Below are 19,474 nucleotides of genomic sequence, written 5' to 3' on the forward strand. Positions count from 1 at the left end.
AGGTTTCTGTCTCTTTTTCACCACTGTCCTCTACCTCTCTTGTGTTTCTTGGAAAAGGCAGGCATCAGGGCCATGTTGAACAATTTTAGCACTTAAGGAACACTTTCTCTACTCTTTGTTTTTCTGCTACAGCTCCCTGGCGGTCACTGTTATACTCTGTCACAGGGTGGAAATGGGGGTGGGGCTTGGGAGGAGGAGAGAGGAAAAGGAGCAAGAGACCTCAAAGACTTTTCTTGGCTCCCTTCCCTAGTCTTCTTAGTATTTCAGAAGGTCAGAAATCACATCCAAGATGGTGGGAATTGCACCCCACCCCTGCCCAGCAGGTCTACATTCTTAGCTGCTGCTCTTAATGCCTTTTCTTATGATGTCTTGGACAGTGTGTGTGCATGTGTGTGTGTGTGTGTGTGTATGTGTGTATGGGGGGGTAGAAATTGAGCAATCACTTTGGGCACAAGGGAACATAATTTCAGGAAGTTATCAACATGATATATACCTCATCCTAGTTCCTCCTCTAGCAAAATCTATAGTACACAAAATTACATACTGCTATTAAATTAATCAACTAAATTTAAAACATCTCAAGGGCAAGGGCCATCTTTTAAAAAAGATTCTCAGTCTCTAACACAATGCTGAGCACACAGCCAGCACTTGTTGATTTCATGTTTCATGAGGGAAGAGGTTGACTTTTATGTAATGGGTCATCTTGGCAAATCATTGAACTGCTATGCAACTCTACTTCCACATCTACAAAGTCTCTTTACCTCCCAGGGATATTGTAAAGATTAAATAAGATGATGACTTTAATAACGACAATTTCCAGGTTTGTGCTATTTCCTGCATTTTTATTCTTTGATTCTCTCTACTCTAGACATTGTAATGTAAGTAAGGAAATCAGATTTGCAGGCCGGAAAAGTTTGACTTTGGTTATTTTTTAACTCAAGCTTTTCTTTCTAAAAGAACCTGATCAAGCAGTTGGTCAAATTGGTTGAGTAGAATGTAATGCTCATGAGATGCAACAAAAGCCAAGCTAGAAGATGATCCACTTTTCTGTAGCAAGGGCATAGGGATGGGGTGGGGGAGGGGGGAGGGAAGAGAGAGAGAGAGACTGGAGTTATTTAAAGGCTAATCTCTTTGGAGCTTGAAGCAAATTAAACAACAACAACAACAACATCTTTCAGAAAGCTCCCTTAAACTTGTCAGTGCTACAGTCCTCATATTTTGGTATTTTAGTTCCTACCATTAATTTTAACCTTTTTAAAATGCATTTTACTTTTTTGATTTTTTTGAACAGCATATAATTGTTTATTTTTTTTCAGTTACAGTTGACATTGAATATTATTTTGTATTTGTTTCAGGTGTACAGCATAATGGTTAGACTTTTTTTTAAAAAAAAGATTTTACTGGGGAAGGGGAACAGGACTTTATTGGGGAACAGTTTGTACTTCCAGGACTTTTTTTCCAAGTCAAGTTGTCCTTTCAATCTTAGTTGTGGAGGGTGCCGTTCAGCTTCAAGTTGTTGTCCCTTTCAGTCTCAGTTGTGGAGGGCGCAACTCAGCTTCAGGTCCAGTTGCCATTGCTAGTTGCAGGGGGCACAGCCCACCATCCCTTGCTGGACTCCAGGAATTGAACCGGCAAACTTACAGTTGAGAGCCCACTGGCCCACGTGGGAATCGAACCGGCACCCTTTGGAGTTAGGAGCATGGAGCTCTTAACCGCCTGAGACACCCGGCCAGCCTTAATTTTAATTTTTGAACAAACCCTTTTTACCCTATCCTTAACCCCATTTTGGCCTTCTTTCATTGCCATTCAACAGTATTTCTGTGGTGTGGCTGAAATCTTAAAGATAAATAAAACATATCCTTACCAATTTTGATTCTGGCCTCAGTGACTCAAAGAGCTGCCTTGGCCCAGAGAGCTGGCCCAGGCTGCATAGCACTGTAGTTAGTACTCAGAGCCTAGTGTTTCTTAGTAAAAGTTAGATAAAAAAAAATACTAAGGATGGTCACTAGATGTCCCTCTTGTGTCTCTAAAGAGGCTGAGGAGGTGGGGCTCCCTTCATGATTGAAGTAAATGGAAGCTAAGTCTGAGAACTTTCTTTTTGTTTTTATTATCTACATGCAGAACGGTTTTATTAAGTTAATTAATAAATTCCTGATTATGAGGTGTTTTCGTCCACTCATTTACTCAACATCATTTTTGGAGTATAATGATCAAGTGTGCCTATTAAAGAAAAATACATTCGGAGAGCAAACAGTGTTATCTATGGAAATAGACTGGAGGGGGATGGAAGAGCTATTTTTTTAGAGGGGAGGTGTAACTATCACTTTGAGCTTGGGGGTAAAGGGAAAGAAGGGAAGCAGAGGCACATGCCCCTGCCTCCGTCAATACCTGGCTTCCATAAAAGTGGTTTGATGTAGCTGGAAGTACTTGGGGTGCTCTGCCTGGAAAGGAGGGTGCCTCCAGTGTGAACAGCGAGCAGGAAGCAGTGAACCCGGTGCCATCTCTTTAGCGAAGAGCGCATTTGTCTTTGCAAATGCTGAACATGTCTTTACAATGTGATTGCAATTACAAAGGTAATGACATTGTACATGAATTGAATTCTCCTATTTATCTTTAAAAGGCAGCAGAATATAGACATTCTATTAGCACTCCCCAAGGTAAGAGGTCCGCAGCCTTCTTATCTTGTGTGCATCTTTCCAGATGCCACGGCAATGTTAATCATTTTACCTGGGTAATTCTTCCATTTCTCGTTACCTGGGGGATTGTTAATGGCCGAGACTACTTCTCAGACTCTTTGCTCCCGCTCAATCATGCAGTGGAGGCGCCAGTTTACTTTTATTGATCAGCGGGTTCCTGACAGCCTTCGCCGCAAGGAAGCAGCATCATCCTTTTTTAACTTAAAGGGGAACAGATCGCCTTAAAGTTTACAGCTAAAAGCTTCTAAGCATAGCACGCAAACATTTTAGCATGCTGCTAATTGTTCTGTTTAAATAGTCCAAGCAATATTTTAGAAAGCTGCCAAACGCTGAACTCACATCCCGTGATCAGATAGCAAACCCATTTCAAATGCCTTTTTAGGTCTTTTTAATTAGACCAAGATGCACTTCATTCCCACTTGCTGACATCAAAGGTAAATAACTGTGATAAATCAAAAGGAGCCCTTCTCTTCGCGGAGTCTGCGAGGTGCGCCCGCGCTGCCTGCCATGTTGTCACTCTCCTCCACTACGTGCCCATTTTTTTTCCAACAGTGTCGGCAGAAAACCGGGCGAACCACAGGGCTCCCTCGAGCCACAACTCTGCTGTCCATCCGCATCTCTAAATGACCAAAAATTAAATGATACTCATTGCAGATGCTTCGATTTTCTTCGTGATGCTCTGGGCTGAATTAAATCCTAATGAGAAAGAATGAAACGACCTCCACGCGGAAAGCGGTTCAGGCTCCCCGCACCCTCCCCTAGGTCTCCGATGGACATTTAGGGGGTCGAAACCTCACTCCAGAAATAATTCCTTTCTGTAGGAAGAAGCTGCATTTTCCCTCACCCCGGCCAAGGTAAAGGCTGCTAAACTAGCTGTTCTTGGACAGAGAATTTTTTTTTTAAAGCAGCTGGGTTGCTCTCTGCAAGAAGATGGCAGTTTTGAGAAAACCTATTATGTGTCCAAATGCCTTTTTCCTTTTCTTGTTTAATTTTCTAAAGGGCAAAAGTGAGTCTCATTTTAAGCCCACAGGCTCGGGATAATGTCGCTGGGCTAATTATGAGTTTGCTCACCCAATACTCCCAAATAAACGAGACGACTAACTCAGAAGGGAGGTTTACCCTTCCAAGAATTGTGAATTCAGAAGCCGACCCCCTCCACCTCCAATCTATGATGAAAAAAAAAAAAAAAACACCAAACAACTTGTTCAACAGGGTGCTTTTGATTCCTCCCGCCGGTGACCTTAATTAAGAGGCTCTGAACAGGGCTGGGAGGAGTCCCACTTTGTCCCCAGGGCATCTTCAGTCGGGAAGGCAAGCGGAGTTTGATGTCAGCCCAGCTACGCCGGCCTTCCGCTTCCCAGCACTGGCAAACGCCGCCGCCGCTGCCGCCACCGCCACCACCGCCCAAGTTGAGCTGGCAGCCCCTTGGGACCGAGGCCGCACGGGAAGGCCGGGGCGCCCGGCACAAGGCGCCGACTCCAGCTGCAGGCGACCTAAGCGGACTGCACGTCAGCCCCGCAGCTCCCGCCCAGCTCCGGGCTCTCCTGGCTTGGCCCGGCGGCGTTTGCTCTTCTCGCTTTTCTCAAACGTACAGTTTATTTATAGGGAGCTAAATTCTCCGACAGGGTGAGGTGAGGGGCAACGAAATGTGTCAAGCCCTCTCCATGGCTCAGTCTCTGCGCCACAGATCCTATTTGATTAACAAACGACAGACAAGAGCAAACCGAATCCGGCCAGGGGCCCTGTTGTGGGTTTGGGGTAGGAAAGTGCCGCATATGCCGGGGAAGGAGGGATGGTGGTGATGGTCCCGGAGGATGACTGCCGTGGTTCTCAGCTTAAGTGAAGACTCACCGGCCAAGAGCCCGTTGAATGACCACCTCGAGGTCGCTTTCTCCTTCCCTTTTTTTACTTCCAATACCCAAGAAAGAGAGGAAAGGAAGACCGAGAAACAGACAAACACAGGGCGAAGAGACAAAGAGGGAGGGAGGGAAAGAAGGAGGGAAGGAAGAAGGGAGAGAAAGAGAGAGAGAAAGAGAGAGAGAGAGAGAGAGAGAGAGAGAGAGAGAGAGAGAGAGAGAGAGAGGATGTGAATATGAATATTATATTCAAGATATGAAGATATGTGAGGGAAATAAACACGCCGAGAGAATCAAATCCTTCTCATCTTTCCTGCAACCTCTACAAACACCAGAGGCGCGCAGTTCCTGGGAAGGTTCAGCCGCAGCGCTAGCACTCCCCCGCTCCCCGCTTTACCCTGCCCTCATGTCCCCACCAGGCCAGCCCGCCTGGACTCTCCAGACTCCCGCCGGGGCTCGGCGGGCTGGGGTACCACTTGGTCCCTCCAGTGTGTAAGTTTCCGGCTGGCCCCTCCCCGCCCCGCCCCGCCCGCCTTGGCCCCGCCCCAATTCCGGAGCCCGCTGGGCAGCGCGCTGATTGGCTAGAGCGTGGCGTAGCCCGGCTCGGCAGCTCGGGCTCTCTCCGGCTCTCACCAGACTCCACAGCCAGTAGTTTGCGGCATCCGGAGGAGCAGCAGCAGCAGTAGCGGCGGCGGGCGCATCCGGGAGACGGACGAGCGGGCACAGACGGCAGCACAGAATCCGCGCACCATGCCTGACTCGCCCGGGGGGCATTGGCACCCGCGTCCCTAGCCCGGCGCGGGTTCTTGGCGCGTTGCTCTCCGCGGCATTCCGTCTGAGCGGATTCATCTGAGATCCGAAACCTCCCACCCCTGCTTGCTCACACTCCACACTCACACTCTCCATACCACACACTCACTCTTCCTCTCTCACACATTCACACACCACCCGAGGCAGAAAGAGAGCACAGACCTCCCGAGTGCCAGAGCCCCTTGGAGGGAGGGAGCCCAACGCAGCGCAGCCAGCGGCCTCTCCGGGAAGATGGAATCAAGACGCTCCCGCAAGTAAACTTTGGCGGCGACGCAACGGTCGACCGCAGCAGCTGCTGAGGCGGACCCCAGCGACATGGACTGAGCTAGGACGCCTTCCTCCCGCGGCGGCGGCAGCGGCGGCGGCGGCAGCAGCGTTCCTCGGGGAGACACCCCAGCCCAGACCCAGGGAGGAGGAGAAGCCCCCGGTACCCGCGGCGGCGGCCCCGCCTCTCCTGGCCGGTACTGTTGTCGCTTTTCCTCTCCTCCTCCCCATCCCCCCCCCTTCGGGCCATTGGAAAGAGCGGGACTTTGATTTTCTTGGACAAATTGCCATAGCCCTGTTTTCACAAACTTGACGTGGAGACTCGGGCTGCGTTGGTAACTTTGATTTCCGAGACGCGAACGCCCGCAGCCCAATTGCTCTGTGGTGGGGACTCAGCGCCCACCTCCGATCCCGGACAGACGCTCCCCACAAGCCTTCCGAAGCCAACCTCAGCGCGAGGGAGCACGCTCTTGTCTGGGTTGCCTCTCTCCCCTCCCCCTTCCTCTGCCAACCGCGGAACTGCCATCAGGCTCAGCGAGATATCCCGGCGCCTGCGGCGCTTGACAGCAACTCAAACTCTCGCCTTCGATCCCCCTTTCTTCCCAACAGTCCTCAAAAAAGGCCAGTGTGGCCCCCCTCGAACCCCGGAGGGCGCGTTCCAGGCGGCTCTTCTCTCCGCATTGAATCAGAAGCGCTGGGGGGAGGTCCTTGCGCATGCCAGGTGCACAGACAACGCGCTCGCCAGCCCCAGTGCCGGTGCGCTGCGGCGGGCCCGGCAGTGCCTGAGAGGCTGCGCCCCTACGGTCCTCCCCACCTTCACCCCAAGTGCGGTCCGGACTCAGCTGCGCGTCAACCCCGCGGCTCAAACAGCTTCGGACCCGCAGCCCTGCGGCGCTACGGCCAGTTGCACCCGGCTAACTTTGAAGGGGGAAAACTGAGTAGCCGGGCTGGAGGGAGGGGGCTCGGGGCCGCGCGGCGCTCCCTCGGCCCCCCGGAACCCCCGGGCCCCCCGAGAGCCCCCGCCGATTGCGCCCCAACCTCAGCATTGGAGCCGGCGCGGGTATCACCCCCGCGCCGCCGAGCCGCCCTGGGTGGGACTCCTCCCGCGGCCTCAGGGGCCCCGGGGCGCGCGCAACAGGCGGCCCGAGTCAGCGGGAAGCTGGAGCGCCGGCGGCGTCGGTTTCGGAGGGGTGTGGAGAGGCGAGGCCAGGCAGAGCCCCGCGCAGCCATGGAGTCGCTCCTGCTGCCGGTGCTGCTGCTATTGGCGGTACTGTGGACACAGGCAGCAGCCCTCATTAACCTCAAGTACTCGGTAGAAGAGGAGCAGCGCGCCGGGACGGTGATCGCCAACGTGGCCAAGGATGCGAGAGAGGCGGGGTTCGCTCTGGACCCAAGGCAAGCCTCTGCCTTCCGTGTGGTGTCCAACTCGGCTCCGCACCTGGTGGACATCAACCCCAGCTCGGGCCTGCTAGTCACCAAGCAGAAGATCGACCGCGACCTGCTGTGCCGCCAGAGCCCTAAGTGCATCATCTCACTCGAGGTCATGTCCAGCTCAATGGAGATCTGCGTAATTAAGGTGGAAATTAAGGACTTGAACGACAACGCTCCCAGCTTCCCGGCGGCACAGATCGAACTGGAGATCTCTGAGGCGGCCAGCCCCGGCACGCGCATCCCGCTGGACAGCGCCTATGACCCAGACTCCGGAAGCTTTGGCGTGCAGACCTACGAGCTGACACCTAATGAGCTGTTTGGCCTGGAGATCAAGACGCGCGGCGACGGCTCACGCTTTGCCGAACTGGTGGTGGAGAAGAGCCTGGACCGAGAGACACAGTCTCACTACAACTTTCGCATCACTGCTTTCGACGGCGGCGATCCGCCTCACCTGGGCACTGTTGGCCTCAGCATCAAGGTGACCGACTCCAATGACAACAATCCAGTGTTTGGCGAGTCCACCTATGCGGTGAGTGTACCAGAGAACTCACCTCCAAACACGCCTGTCATCCGCCTCAACGCCAGCGACCCAGACGAGGGTACCAACGGCCAGGTGGTCTACTCCTTCTACGGCTATGTCAATGACCGCACGCGTGAGCTCTTCCAGATTGACCCGCACAGTGGTCTGGTCACGGTCACCGGTGTCCTAGACTACGAAGAGGGCCACGTGTACGAACTGGACGTGCAGGCCAAGGACCTGGGGCCCAACTCCATCCCGGCACACTGCAAAGTCACCGTCAGCGTTCTGGACACCAATGACAACCCGCCGGTCATCAACCTGCTGTCGGTCAACAGCGAACTGGTGGAGGTGAGCGAGAGCGCCCCCCCGGGCTACGTGATTGCATTGGTTAGGGTGTCTGATCGCGATTCCGGCCTCAACGGGCGCGTGCAGTGCCGTTTGTTAGGCAACGTGCCCTTTCGGCTGCAGGAGTACGAGAGTTTCTCCACTATCCTGGTTGATGGAAGGCTGGACCGCGAGCAGCACGACCAGTACAACCTCACGATCCAGGCACGCGACGGCGGTGTTCCCATGCTGCAGAGTGCCAAGTCCTTTACTGTGCGCATCACCGACGAGAATGACAACCACCCGCACTTCTCCAAGCCCTACTACCAGGTCATTGTGCAGGAGAACAACACGCCCGGCGCCTATCTGCTCTCTGTATCTGCCCGAGACCCCGACCTGGGTCTCAATGGCAGTGTCTCTTACCAGATAGTGCCATCGCAGGTGAGGGACATGCCTGTCTTCACCTATGTCTCCATCAACCCTAATTCGGGTGACATCTACGCGCTGCGATCTTTCAACCACGAGCAGACCAAGGCATTTGAATTCAAGGTGCTGGCCAAGGACGGCGGCCTGCCTTCGCTGCAGAGCAACGCCACGGTTAGGGTCATCATCCTCGACGTCAATGACAATACCCCAGTCATCACGGCCCCGCCCCTGATCAATGGCACCGCGGAGGTCTACATCCCCCGCAACTCCGGCATAGGCTATCTGGTGACCGTTGTGAAAGCAGACGACTACGATGAGGGTGAGAATGGACGAGTCACCTACGACATGACCGAGGGCGATCGTGGCTTCTTTGAAATAGACCAGGTCAATGGCGAAGTCAGAACCACTCGCACTTTCAGCGAGAGTTCCAAGCCTTCGTATGAACTGATTGTGGTGGCCCACGACCACGGCAAGACGTCTCTCTCCGCCTCTGCGCTGGTCCTAATCTACCTGTCTCCTGCTCTCGACGCCCAAGAATCAATGGGCTCTGTGAACTTGTCCCTGATTTTCATTATCGCCCTGGGCTCCATTGCCGGCATCCTCTTTGTCACTATGATCTTCGTGGCGATCAAGTGCAAGCGAGACAACAAAGAGATCCGGACCTATAACTGCAGGTAGAGCCAACTTTCTTTTCTTTTCTTTTTTGTCTTGGATGAATAAGGTGTATCTGTGTCACGGTGTGAAAATCCCAGTGCTTTTGTTTTCTATTTAAATGCATGCACCGTACCTACAGCGCTTCTTTTTGGAGGGGAGGGGGACTTTGTGGCAGTGCAAGCTGATCAATTCTTTTGATCTGACTATTTGCTGGAAGACAATCATTTACTGTTCGAACAGATTTTGTCACGTAATGATGATGAGCAGAAAAGCAATTATCATTTTAAAATTTGCACAGCTGCGTCCATGTAGTTGTGGCAGAAAAAAAATGAGAGAGAGAGAGAGAGAGAGAGAGAGAGAGAGAGAGAGAGAGAGAGAGAGAGAGAGAGAGAGAGAGAAAGAAAGATATTTTCAGCAGAACCACCAAGTACCACAACTTGCTTCTGGGGCACTGTTTTGGGGACAGATACTGAAAGAAGAGGGAATGCTGGTAGCTGCTCTGTCCTGTTGTAGAGATAAAGTGTGAAGAGAGCCTGAGTGGGAGTCTAAGGTAGGAAACAGAGTTGGGGGAAGAGAGAACAGGAATGGGTGGGGAAGCAGGTGATTAGTGTTTTTCAGTGTGTTCTTGGCTCATTTTGTATCCAGTCCCCAAACATCTGGCTATATAAAGTGAAATTCTACCAGTTATCTGTATGTTTTCAAAAATCCGGTTCGTGGGTGGGGTAGAGACCACATAGCCCAAAGAGGAACAGAACTTTGCATCCAGATGTTTCAGTAAAAATAACCATCTTCTAGAGTTGATGGCGCTTTCCTCTAATGTGGGTCTGCTGTGGTATTAGGATCTGCTCCCTACCAGTGGATGTCACTATGGACTATTGTGTTGCAGTTTCCTTTGAAGTGTGTACAGGGTGTGTGTGTGTGTGTGTGTGTGTGTGTGTGAGAGAGAGAGAGAGAGAGAGAGAGAGAGAGAGAGAGAGAGAGAGAGAGAGAGAGAGAGGGAGAGAAAATGTGGAAGTGGAAACTAGAATAACACATAGTTTTATAAAAAAAAATAAAAAGATTTCCTGATAAGCATATTAGAGAGTCTTGCTGAAGCCCTTCCTTACAATTGGATAGAACAAATAAGTCTAACTATTTCTAGAATCCAATTTAGGACAATACATGTAATTTTTTCCAGCAGTGTCTCATCGAAAGGGTTGAAAAAAAAAAGTTGTTTCTTTAGTTTGCTGAAAAGGAACGATGCTGCTATTTCCTACCAAGGTGTGTGTGCACTTTCAACACACCTACACATCAAGTGTGTCTTTTGTGCCATCTGTGCTTGCATGTTAATTAGTCAAAATATGTTCCTGTAGGTCCGATTTGTATTTGACACCATCTGAAATGCACACTTCTGTGAATCAGAGCCCCCTGAATATGTAACAGCCATGCAATTATTGTTTCCCTTTTACTATTCTCTGCATTACACAAGTTAGTAGACAAATGCTAACCACACATGAATATCAATCAGGTGCCATAAAAGAGCAGCTGCAATGCCTCATAAATGCTTTAATCCTGTTACTAGTGAAATGGCTGTGACTTTTTCTTTCCTTCAGCTCCAAGTCATTTCAGATGGAAGAAATGGAAATTAATATCGCTCTTACCTTTGAAACCTGCAACTGCCATTGGCTATTTTTATAGGAGAAAAACGTAGGGTCTATAAATTTTTATTTATATGGAGATAATGATAGAATGGGCTCTTTTTAAGTCATTTCCTCAGCATCAAATATATGCATAAGACTCTTTCCTTGATGAAAAAGAAATCAGCTTGAAATAAAGATATTGAAGGCTTTGCCACCTCTTGGTGATGTATAACTAGAAGTGAGAGATATTTTCTAGAACGTGCCAGGAAGATCATTAAATGAGGAGGAGAGCATTTGAATTGGAAAAAACAAACAAACAAAAAAATCAACTCAGTGCTCTCCAACTTCACTCACATGTGTATTTTGTAAAGAGCTCTGTTTCCTGTGATGGTTTGGGATTAATGAAGTACAGTTTAATTAAATAATTGGTCAATATAGACAAGGCTGCACAATGAATGCCTCAGCTGAATAATTGGACAGGGCATTGCCAAACTTACCCATCATGGGTAAACAAAATGATTAGAACTTCCCATTGATTCTGTAAACAGATTGGAAAAGAAAATCAACTCCTGTCCGGGGGTCTTTGGGATTTTAATCTGCTCTCAAGCTCTAGTAGCATCAGCTTGCCATCACTGCAAATGGGCCTGAGCACAGAGCCAAAGGGTGAGGGGAATGCAACTGCTCAGCTCCTGGAAGATCCTGGGGACGGAGCAAGAATTTGCCTCTGGAGATGTGCAATTTCCCTGTCTCCTCAGACTTTTGAGAAACCTAAAGTTCAAGAGCTTGTCTTTCCATGTACTAGGCAGAGGTTTCTTGTTCTCGTCCTCTGCAGAGCTTCTTCCTCAAATGCACTCATTTATGAGACATGCGAGATGATCTGCAATTGCTGCTTGCATTGGGCTCCCTTTTTGTATTCAGACAATTAGCTTTGTCAAAAGAGAATACAGGCATAGTCTTTCCTTGTAAAGATCAACCTGTATTATTTATTAACCCTATTGTTTTGCCGATCATTGCCCAGAAATTGAATTTCCAAACAATAGGCTGAATCACTGTGTGCAAAATAATAAATGACTGAGAATCTGGCTACATTGTAATGTATTTCTTTTGACAAGTCTCTTAATGCTTGATGTCTTTGGTGCACGTTGCTGGGTCTGTGTCAGTGTTAATTAAATTGAGCTCTTTATGTTCCAGTTGCAGCACAGCTGCTTGTAGGTACACCTGAATGAAGAAGGATGCTGAATGCACTAACCTTTAAATTCCTTTGCAGTAATTGTTTAACCATCACTTGTCTCCTCGGCTGTTTTATAAAAGGACAAAACAGCAAGTGTCTGCATTGCATCTCGGTTTCTCCCATTAGCGAGGAGCAAGACAAAAAGGCTGAGGAGAAAGTGAGCCTAAGGGGAAAGAGGTAAAGAGGCATTTCCCCTCATTCAAATGGGTTTGGCTGTAGGATTTCTCCAGGAGAGGAGAGGGTGGTGTGGGTAATAGAAGGGAGCAGGGCTAGGGCAGGGGGAAGGAAGGTGTGGAGGAGAAGAGCTGAGGATGTGTCAAAGGACAGGTGTCTGGTCTCCTACCCAGTCCAAAACTCATTAGGTCAATCATAGAGGAACTTGATTGAGGGTGTTCACCACATGGCAAATGCCTGGAGGAACTGTAAAGAGGGTTATTTTTTATTTCCTTCTGTCTCCTCTTCCATTTAATTGGGACTTCTTATTTCACCCAGGAATTCCTTTGGGTTCCAGGGACGCTCCAGATTTGAGCATTTTCATGCTTTCTCTCCCATAGGCTCAACTTTCCCCATCCCCCCACCCTTGCTAAATTGCCACTCACAAGGAGAAATTCCAATTCCAAAGTACAGAAACTTTCTTGGGTGGGGGGCGGGGGCTGAGTGGGTGGTTGGTTACTATGTTTAATATGAAAACTTTATGGCCCTCAGCTTTTTTCCACGTGTAAAAAGCACAGGGAGAAATCCGATGATGTAATGCACCCGAATAAGAAGCTGGAGTGGAGATGGGGTGCAACCCTCTGGGGTGCTTAATGTTTATTAAGCAGTGCATGGTTTGGGAGGGCATTAGCGATACATGCTGCCTTTTCTGTCACATAGAATCGCTGAGTACTCCTATGGTCATCAAAAGAAATCAAGCAAGAAGAAAAAAATCAGTAAGAATGACATCCGCCTGGTACCCCGGGATGTGGAGGAGACAGACAAGATGAACGTTGTCAGTTGCTCCTCCCTGACCTCATCCCTCAACTATTTCGACTACCACCAGCAGACACTGCCCCTGGGCTGCCGCCGCTCGGAGAGCACTTTCCTGAACGTGGAGAACCAGAATACCCGCAATACCAGCGCCAACCACATCTATCATCACTCTTTCAATAGCCAGGGCCCTCAGCAGCCAGACTTGATCATCAACGGTGTGCCTCTGCCTGAGGTGAGTGCAGCTATGCAGCTCTGTGAGGTCTTCCCAGACCTCTTTTCCATGCTCTCACTGGACCCTATAGGCCTCTACACTGGTATATTCCCTGGCAGGGGTGGGGAGAGCTTCTCTGTGTAAACCCATTTCTGTGATCAAGCTTTGCTACCAGTGCTTCTTGGGTCAAAGCATAACGCAACATCCTGAGCCTTTCTAGGGGTGGATGTTGGGAGTGGGAGCTCAAGGGATCTGAGCCTTTGAAATCCCTGTATGGTTATTCTGGCATAATACGAATTTTGCTCTACTTGTTGCAAATATGGCATGCTTTCCAGCCAGTGGTACCTGTATTCCAGTTAAAATGGCAGAGAAAAAGTCAACAAGTAGTTAAAGTTGGATAAACCCTAGAATGCTCGGGTTAATTTCAGCCTCCTAAACCCCCTGTGGCTTTTTCTTTGGTCATATGCATGCTTTGCCAAGGCTATGGATAGTCTGGTTAAAGGGAGGCAAACAAAAAAAAAACACACAAAAAGCCGCATTGCTATTTCTTGATAGTTCTTATGGTGATGTTTGACAAATGAGGGGCTTGAAACTGTCACTAATAATGAAAATTTCAGAAATTAACTATACATTTGAATTAGCTCTGTTTCCTTTTACCGGGAATGAATATTTTCAAATGGAAGCATTATTTTTTTTAAAAAACATAATATGGTCTGATGTTTGCTTGCTGCTGAAATATGTCAGGGTAGTAGGGTGATAATGTGGATGATGGTGGGTAAATGGAAGGCTATACATAACAGTTCTTAAACTGATATTATTTTTCCATGAATTGCTTAAGTCCCTCTTTGATTGAAAATTTGCACTGGGAGGCATATGCCCTCTTCTCAGACACTAATGAAAATAATACTGCATACTTGGAGAGCACTTCCACATTTTTTGAAGCACCTTCACACCTATTGTCTTCTTTGATCCTTGCAATCAGGTATCTTGCCCTTCAGTAGATGATGAAATGGAGGTCCAGAGATGTTAAAGGACTTGTTCAGACTCACGGAGCAGGACATAGAGAGAGGGGAGGTGAGGGGAGGGGAGGGGAGAACAAGAACTAGATCTCAGGGCTCTATAACTCTCTGGTAAGTGCTGTTTCAGTGACACTTTCCTGCCTCAGGAATAATTCAGCCTGACATACCTGGGCTATGATGCATATAAAATGGTCTCATAGTATTTGTATCAATTTCATAGGGCAAAGGGTTTTAGGACCAATTGCATCGATCTCTTCTCCTGGTTCCTGAAAAATAATTCTCCGCAGAATTAATGGAACCAAATAGCAGTGCTCTTAATAAGAAACTGATGCTATTCTGCCAGCAAGAAAAACACCAATATTTTCAATATGTAAATCTATAAATAAGGATTTATTGAAAATCCAGTATTATGCTAGGTAGGCTTAGTTATAATTATGAATATCAGTGAATACTAGGGAATACAGTGAATATTAGGGAATAGACCATAGGCTTTTTGAGGAGTATTTATGGACCACCAAGAGTTCAGCAATGGAGAGGGAGACATAGTGCTTTGTAGTGGAATCAGATAGACCATGATCTTGAATCTGGGGGATACCTCTTGCTATGGAATTTCTCTGAGTCTCTGTTTCTTCATCTACAAAATGGGGATATCTACCATGCAAGGTTGGTCCAAGGAATAATACGACATTGTGTGATGTAAAAGATCTGACACATAGGTGCCCTCTGAATTGGATAATAATTGGAGAATCACTGTTGCAATGGCCTGTACACCCGAGTATGACTCGCTAAGCACTTATCACCAAAGAAGAATTTAAGTTAGTTGTATATGGATAAGACTTAATGAAGTGGTGTGTTTAGAGTATCCATATTGGATATTTAAACAACGGAGGTAAAAGATGCCAAGATTGTGGGTTAGAGTGTTGACTGCTGTTGCTGTAGAACTGGACAAAAGGGTTGAATCCTGAGGGCTTGGTGATTATTTATGCAATCAGTTGAAGGCACCAAAGAAATGTGAACCTTGGTGTCTGAGGTGGTTGCAGGGGGCAGGAGACATATGATTATGTTTGCGTGGTTTACCTAAGATCTTGGTGTTCTTTCTGAGATTATCCTATGGGCAGCATGAAGCAAAGTGTTGCTTCAATTATTTAGAAAAGCCACGGAAAGTCTGAGTTCTGATCCTATCGCTGACTACAAAGCCAGGTGCTCTCTTTATTTAATAAAATCACATAGATCTAGTGTCTAGGGCTAGTAAGGGCCAAGATAGTGTGTACTAGACACAATGAGGTTAAGTGGGTATTTCTAATAAACGGTCCTGGAGAGTTCAACTGACAAACTCATTCAGAAAGGGGAGAGACCCACATAGCCACACATGAATCAGGCCATTTAAACTATATCTATCACAAAGCCCAGCATGGGGAAAATGACAGTTCTCCTTTCTTCCTATACCAGAGGCCCCTCAATGTGGATTAACTAGAATATTTGAGGCACAGTGTACTCTGTAGAAGAGCAGAAACGATTGATTCATACATTCAGCTAATATTTGTTGAGTGTCTGCTCTTTGTAAGGTTCTGCTCTAGGTTCTAGTGTTAGAGAAGTAAAAAAGATGGTCTCTGACCACGAGGAATGTGTATTCTAATGGGGTAGACAAGAAAACAAATAAGAGTGATAAATGCTACTATCAGGTACAATGAGATATTCACCATTCCTAGGATAGCAATATACTGATATATTTCCTACCTTTTCTTCATATTTTCCTCATTAAATTAATCCATCCAAGAAACCAACATCTATTAAGCAATTATATATAGCACAGTGATGTGTTACAATGTGATAAATATTAGATTTTATGAAAATTTATGTATTAAATCTTATGTCACATTTTCCTTATTGTTCCATTAAACCATTATTTTATTTGTTTATTAATTCAACCCAGTAGCATTTATTGCACACTTAGACTGTGCCAGACACTACTACTTGCTGAGGATACAAAAATAAAACACTTGATCCTTGACCCCAGGAAGCTTACAGGGAGACAGACAAGTAAACAGGTCTTTTCAATTCAGGGTAACATCTGTTTCCTGAGCATATGTTACATTCTCAGGACCAAAGGTCATTACCCATTAGATTCCCCTGCTGGGCTACCTTGTGACAAACCCACTCCCTTCATTAGCTGTAGAGTCAGTTGCAGGGCTTAACTTGCAAGGGCATCATAGAGGAGTCAGAACTGCCTCCTGCGCAGCACTTCATCACACTTTGAATTTTATCACCATGGCATTAGATCAAACCAGTAAGCATTGTTTGAGTATCCACTGTGTGCTCAGCTGTGTGGCAGGTACCATGGGGATCCCAAATAAATACAAGATGTAGCTTCTGCCCTCAGAGAATTCACAGTCTAGTTGGGGAGCTAAGATCACCCACAAGGTTTCCCTGCAAGCAATACAAGAGTTTCTAACCACGTGTTACTCTGTAGGCTCCTTAGTACCCGCCTTCTCCTCCTTCCATGGCAGCCCTGTCATCACTTATACACAGATCTATTGTTGAACTCCCAAGGTCTGGTGCTGATGTGAGGGTAACTTTTGCATTAATGTGCAAATCTAGTCACATCTGAACATTGTTGGCTCTAGCAACCAAAGGGAACATGCCTCTAAATGCACTAGATAGATAGGTAAGGTAAAGGGAATGGAGCACTAGTCTAGAATTGGAGCTCAGCCTTTAGTGTTACAGAGATCATCTGCCTAGATTGTATATCATTATTTACCAGTCCTCTGATGTTGGTCAGGAAATCAGCTATGTGGACTTTGGTTTTGTACACGAATTTGAGGAGAAAAAGTGTAGGATACCTTTAGTGTTTACAGAACAGTTTTGTAGAATTAGTGATGCCAGATAGCTCTTAAATATTTTAAATTGAAAAGTGAGGTTTATATTCTTTGCTATCTTGGTTTATTTAGTCCATAGACTTAGTGCTTGCGTAAGTAAGAATGTGTGTGTGTCTGTGTGTGGGGGATGTGTGGGGGTGGAGACTGAAGAGAGGGAAAAGGAGGTTTAAAAAGAAACAGAATGAAGAAGAGAGAAAGTTAAAAGTTTGTTTGATAAGATTTTCCTAAAAAATATTCCAATTTTTTACAGAGTCCTTACTATGGCAAATAATTTCCCTTCCAGTCTTATGGAACAAAGGCATGCCTACTGGGTACCTCTGGATGCTGAAAGTGTAACTTCTTTGTACATAAATATTTCTGCATTACCCTTTCATTACCCAGGCCGTGGCCATTGCTGGAGGAAGAAAATGCAACTAATTTCTTCTACTGGTAATGGAGACTTGGGTGGGAACTTTTCTTGCCTTCAGGAGGGGTGGAGTGGCCCAAATACCCAGGCTCTTTGGGAGGCACTTTTTTAGTTGTAGTTTTCTAATGCTAAATACTCCTAAGCTGACGACTCTAAGAGAGTATTAGTAGACAAGAGCTTCCAGAATTCTAATCATAGGTGCATAGGGATTTAGATTTTTGTTTCAAATTCAGTCTTGAGTTCTCTGTATTTTTCTATCTTTCTCTATTAAACTGTAGCATCTTTAATATGAGACTTCCTGCGGGTGTGTGTGCTTTGCTATGGTCACTCACCAAGCAGTTTCGTAAGTAGCAATGTGGTAGCAGTGGGAGAGTTTGCAGAACAAGGATGTATGTGGCAGATCAAATCGAACGCTTCCAATTAGCCTACAGAAAGTCTCAATACATGTTATCTTAGTGCAAATAATGAAACTAAAATACCAGTTAGGCTTTGAAGAAAATAAAAAGAAAGAAACAGCCCAGCATGCTTTGGTCCCTAAAACAGTTTTACAGTTAGGGATTTTCAGTGATTTGAGTGAAACTCTAAGCTAAGAAACTAGAAAAGCAGCCACAAACCTGTCAGATGTCAGATTCAGAAATTACTAGAAAATTAATAGGTATGATAAGGCTGGCTTGGGTAGCAAGGAAATGACACAAAGCACCACTTCCAATTAAAACTGACCAAAAAACCCTTCAGTGAGCATTTTTTTATGTTACTTTCCTTGTCATGACAAGGTCTTGGCACTATCTAAGTCTTATCCCAAAGGGTCAAAAGTAACCCTCAGGCTGCAGAAGGAAGCAATGGAAAACAGGGTAGCCCGCATCTTTTAAACATGCATACTCCAGTTTTCTTTTAGACTTCGGGTGGTGAGCACACAATGGAGTATATCTATATTGTTTATACATTTGTACACCTGAATAGTATAGAACGTTTTTAATCAATGTTACCCCAATAAATTTAATTAAAAAATCAATGACCCCTCTTCTACTAAGAGACATTCTAGGGCCACCCATTGCCTACAGTACTTTATCTTATTGGCCCCTTTCACATCTAGCCCAGGCAGCTGGTTTCCCAGCGGGGATCCATTTGCAAGATGTGTTCCAGAATAAACTGTTCCTCCGTCGTCTCCATGCAACTGCTGCAGAACTGAGTTAGTTTACATTAGTATTTGCTAATTTATTATTATCATTCCTTATTGGCAATTAACTGGTTACCTTAGAGATCACCTCTCTCCCCAAGCACCTTCACTAAAGTTGAGCTCAGCCTGAGCTCTTGCTGATGATCCTGAGATTTCTCTCACTAGGGGACTGGAGGTAGGACTTTTTCCATAGAGGACTCTGAGGCTTTGGAATTCCTCTTATCAGAGGACCACTTGTTTTTGGGTCCCAGTGGCCCCACATAGTTTTTCTCTGATTGTCAGTCAGACTTACAAGGTAGGAGGAGCTGCAGACCTCTGCTTCCCTAACCTTGCCCTAGTCTTTGCTGTGGCTTTAGTATATATACTGTGCTCAGAGGCTGAAGCTAGGGGATTGGGGGTTTGCTTGTTAGGAATTAGAGGACTGAAAAAAGATGAAGTCACCTCCCAGCAAAGCTAGAGTCTTTCAATTATGGCACTGCGGTGGATCTAAAGCGTCTGCTTAGTTTCAGATGTTGACCCCTCTGCATGTGTATCTCGGCTTCCAGGGCTTAGGGAAGGCTAAGCTTGGCTGGATCAGATGTGGGTAAATGAAGCCATTTGTACAAGAGGCCTGTGTGTGAGAGGCGGGAGGCCGGCTCTGGAGCGGCCATTTTACCCCACTGAGAGAAGGCTTGATTTCTTGATGTGCGACTGGCTGGCCTTTAATGTGAGCCTCATTTACTTCCAACAATTGAGAGGCTTGAAGTGAAAGTCCCAGAGGATCAGTTGTTTGTAGAGGGAAATACTCTTCAAGTTACATTTCCTCATTTCCTCTTTGTGTAGTTTTGAGTGGTTTCTGTGTGGGTTGTATGGTGAGGGTCACTCTGCTTCCAGTAGGTGTACCCAGGCTGCTAGCACCTCTTTGTGTCCGCCCCCCCCCCAGGGAATGGTGAAGAAAGTACTGCTGCTGTGTGAAGAACAGCTCACCAACTCCATAAACTTGGGC

The 19,474-nt window shown here is 46.9% G+C and overlaps 1 protein-coding gene across 4 annotated transcripts in view; it reads left to right on the forward strand.

Moving 5' to 3' along the window:
* The first annotated feature begins 5,219 nt into the window (after positions 1–5,219).
* The window catches only part of PCDH19 (protocadherin 19), a 135,291-nt gene continuing 121,036 nt past the window's right edge, over positions 5,220–19,474 (forward strand). For 2 of the 4 annotated variants that reach the window (XM_081043124.1, XM_081043125.1), the window contains exons 1-2: positions 5,941–9,001; positions 12,705–13,032. In XM_081043124.1, coding sequence (XP_080899250.1) covers positions 6,855–9,001; positions 12,705–13,032 — 2,475 coding nt within the window. In that variant the 5' untranslated portion in view covers positions 5,941–6,854. Of the gene's footprint in view, positions 9,002–11,867; positions 12,009–12,704; positions 13,033–19,474 lie in introns of all 4 variants that reach the window. The other 2 variants (XM_081043126.1, XM_081043123.1) reach the window with 2 other exon arrangements.

The sequence above is a fragment of the Rhinolophus hipposideros genome (genome assembly GCF_964194185.1).
Source record: "Rhinolophus hipposideros genome assembly, chromosome: X".
Classification (NCBI taxonomy): domain Eukaryota; kingdom Metazoa; phylum Chordata; class Mammalia; order Chiroptera; family Rhinolophidae; genus Rhinolophus; species Rhinolophus hipposideros.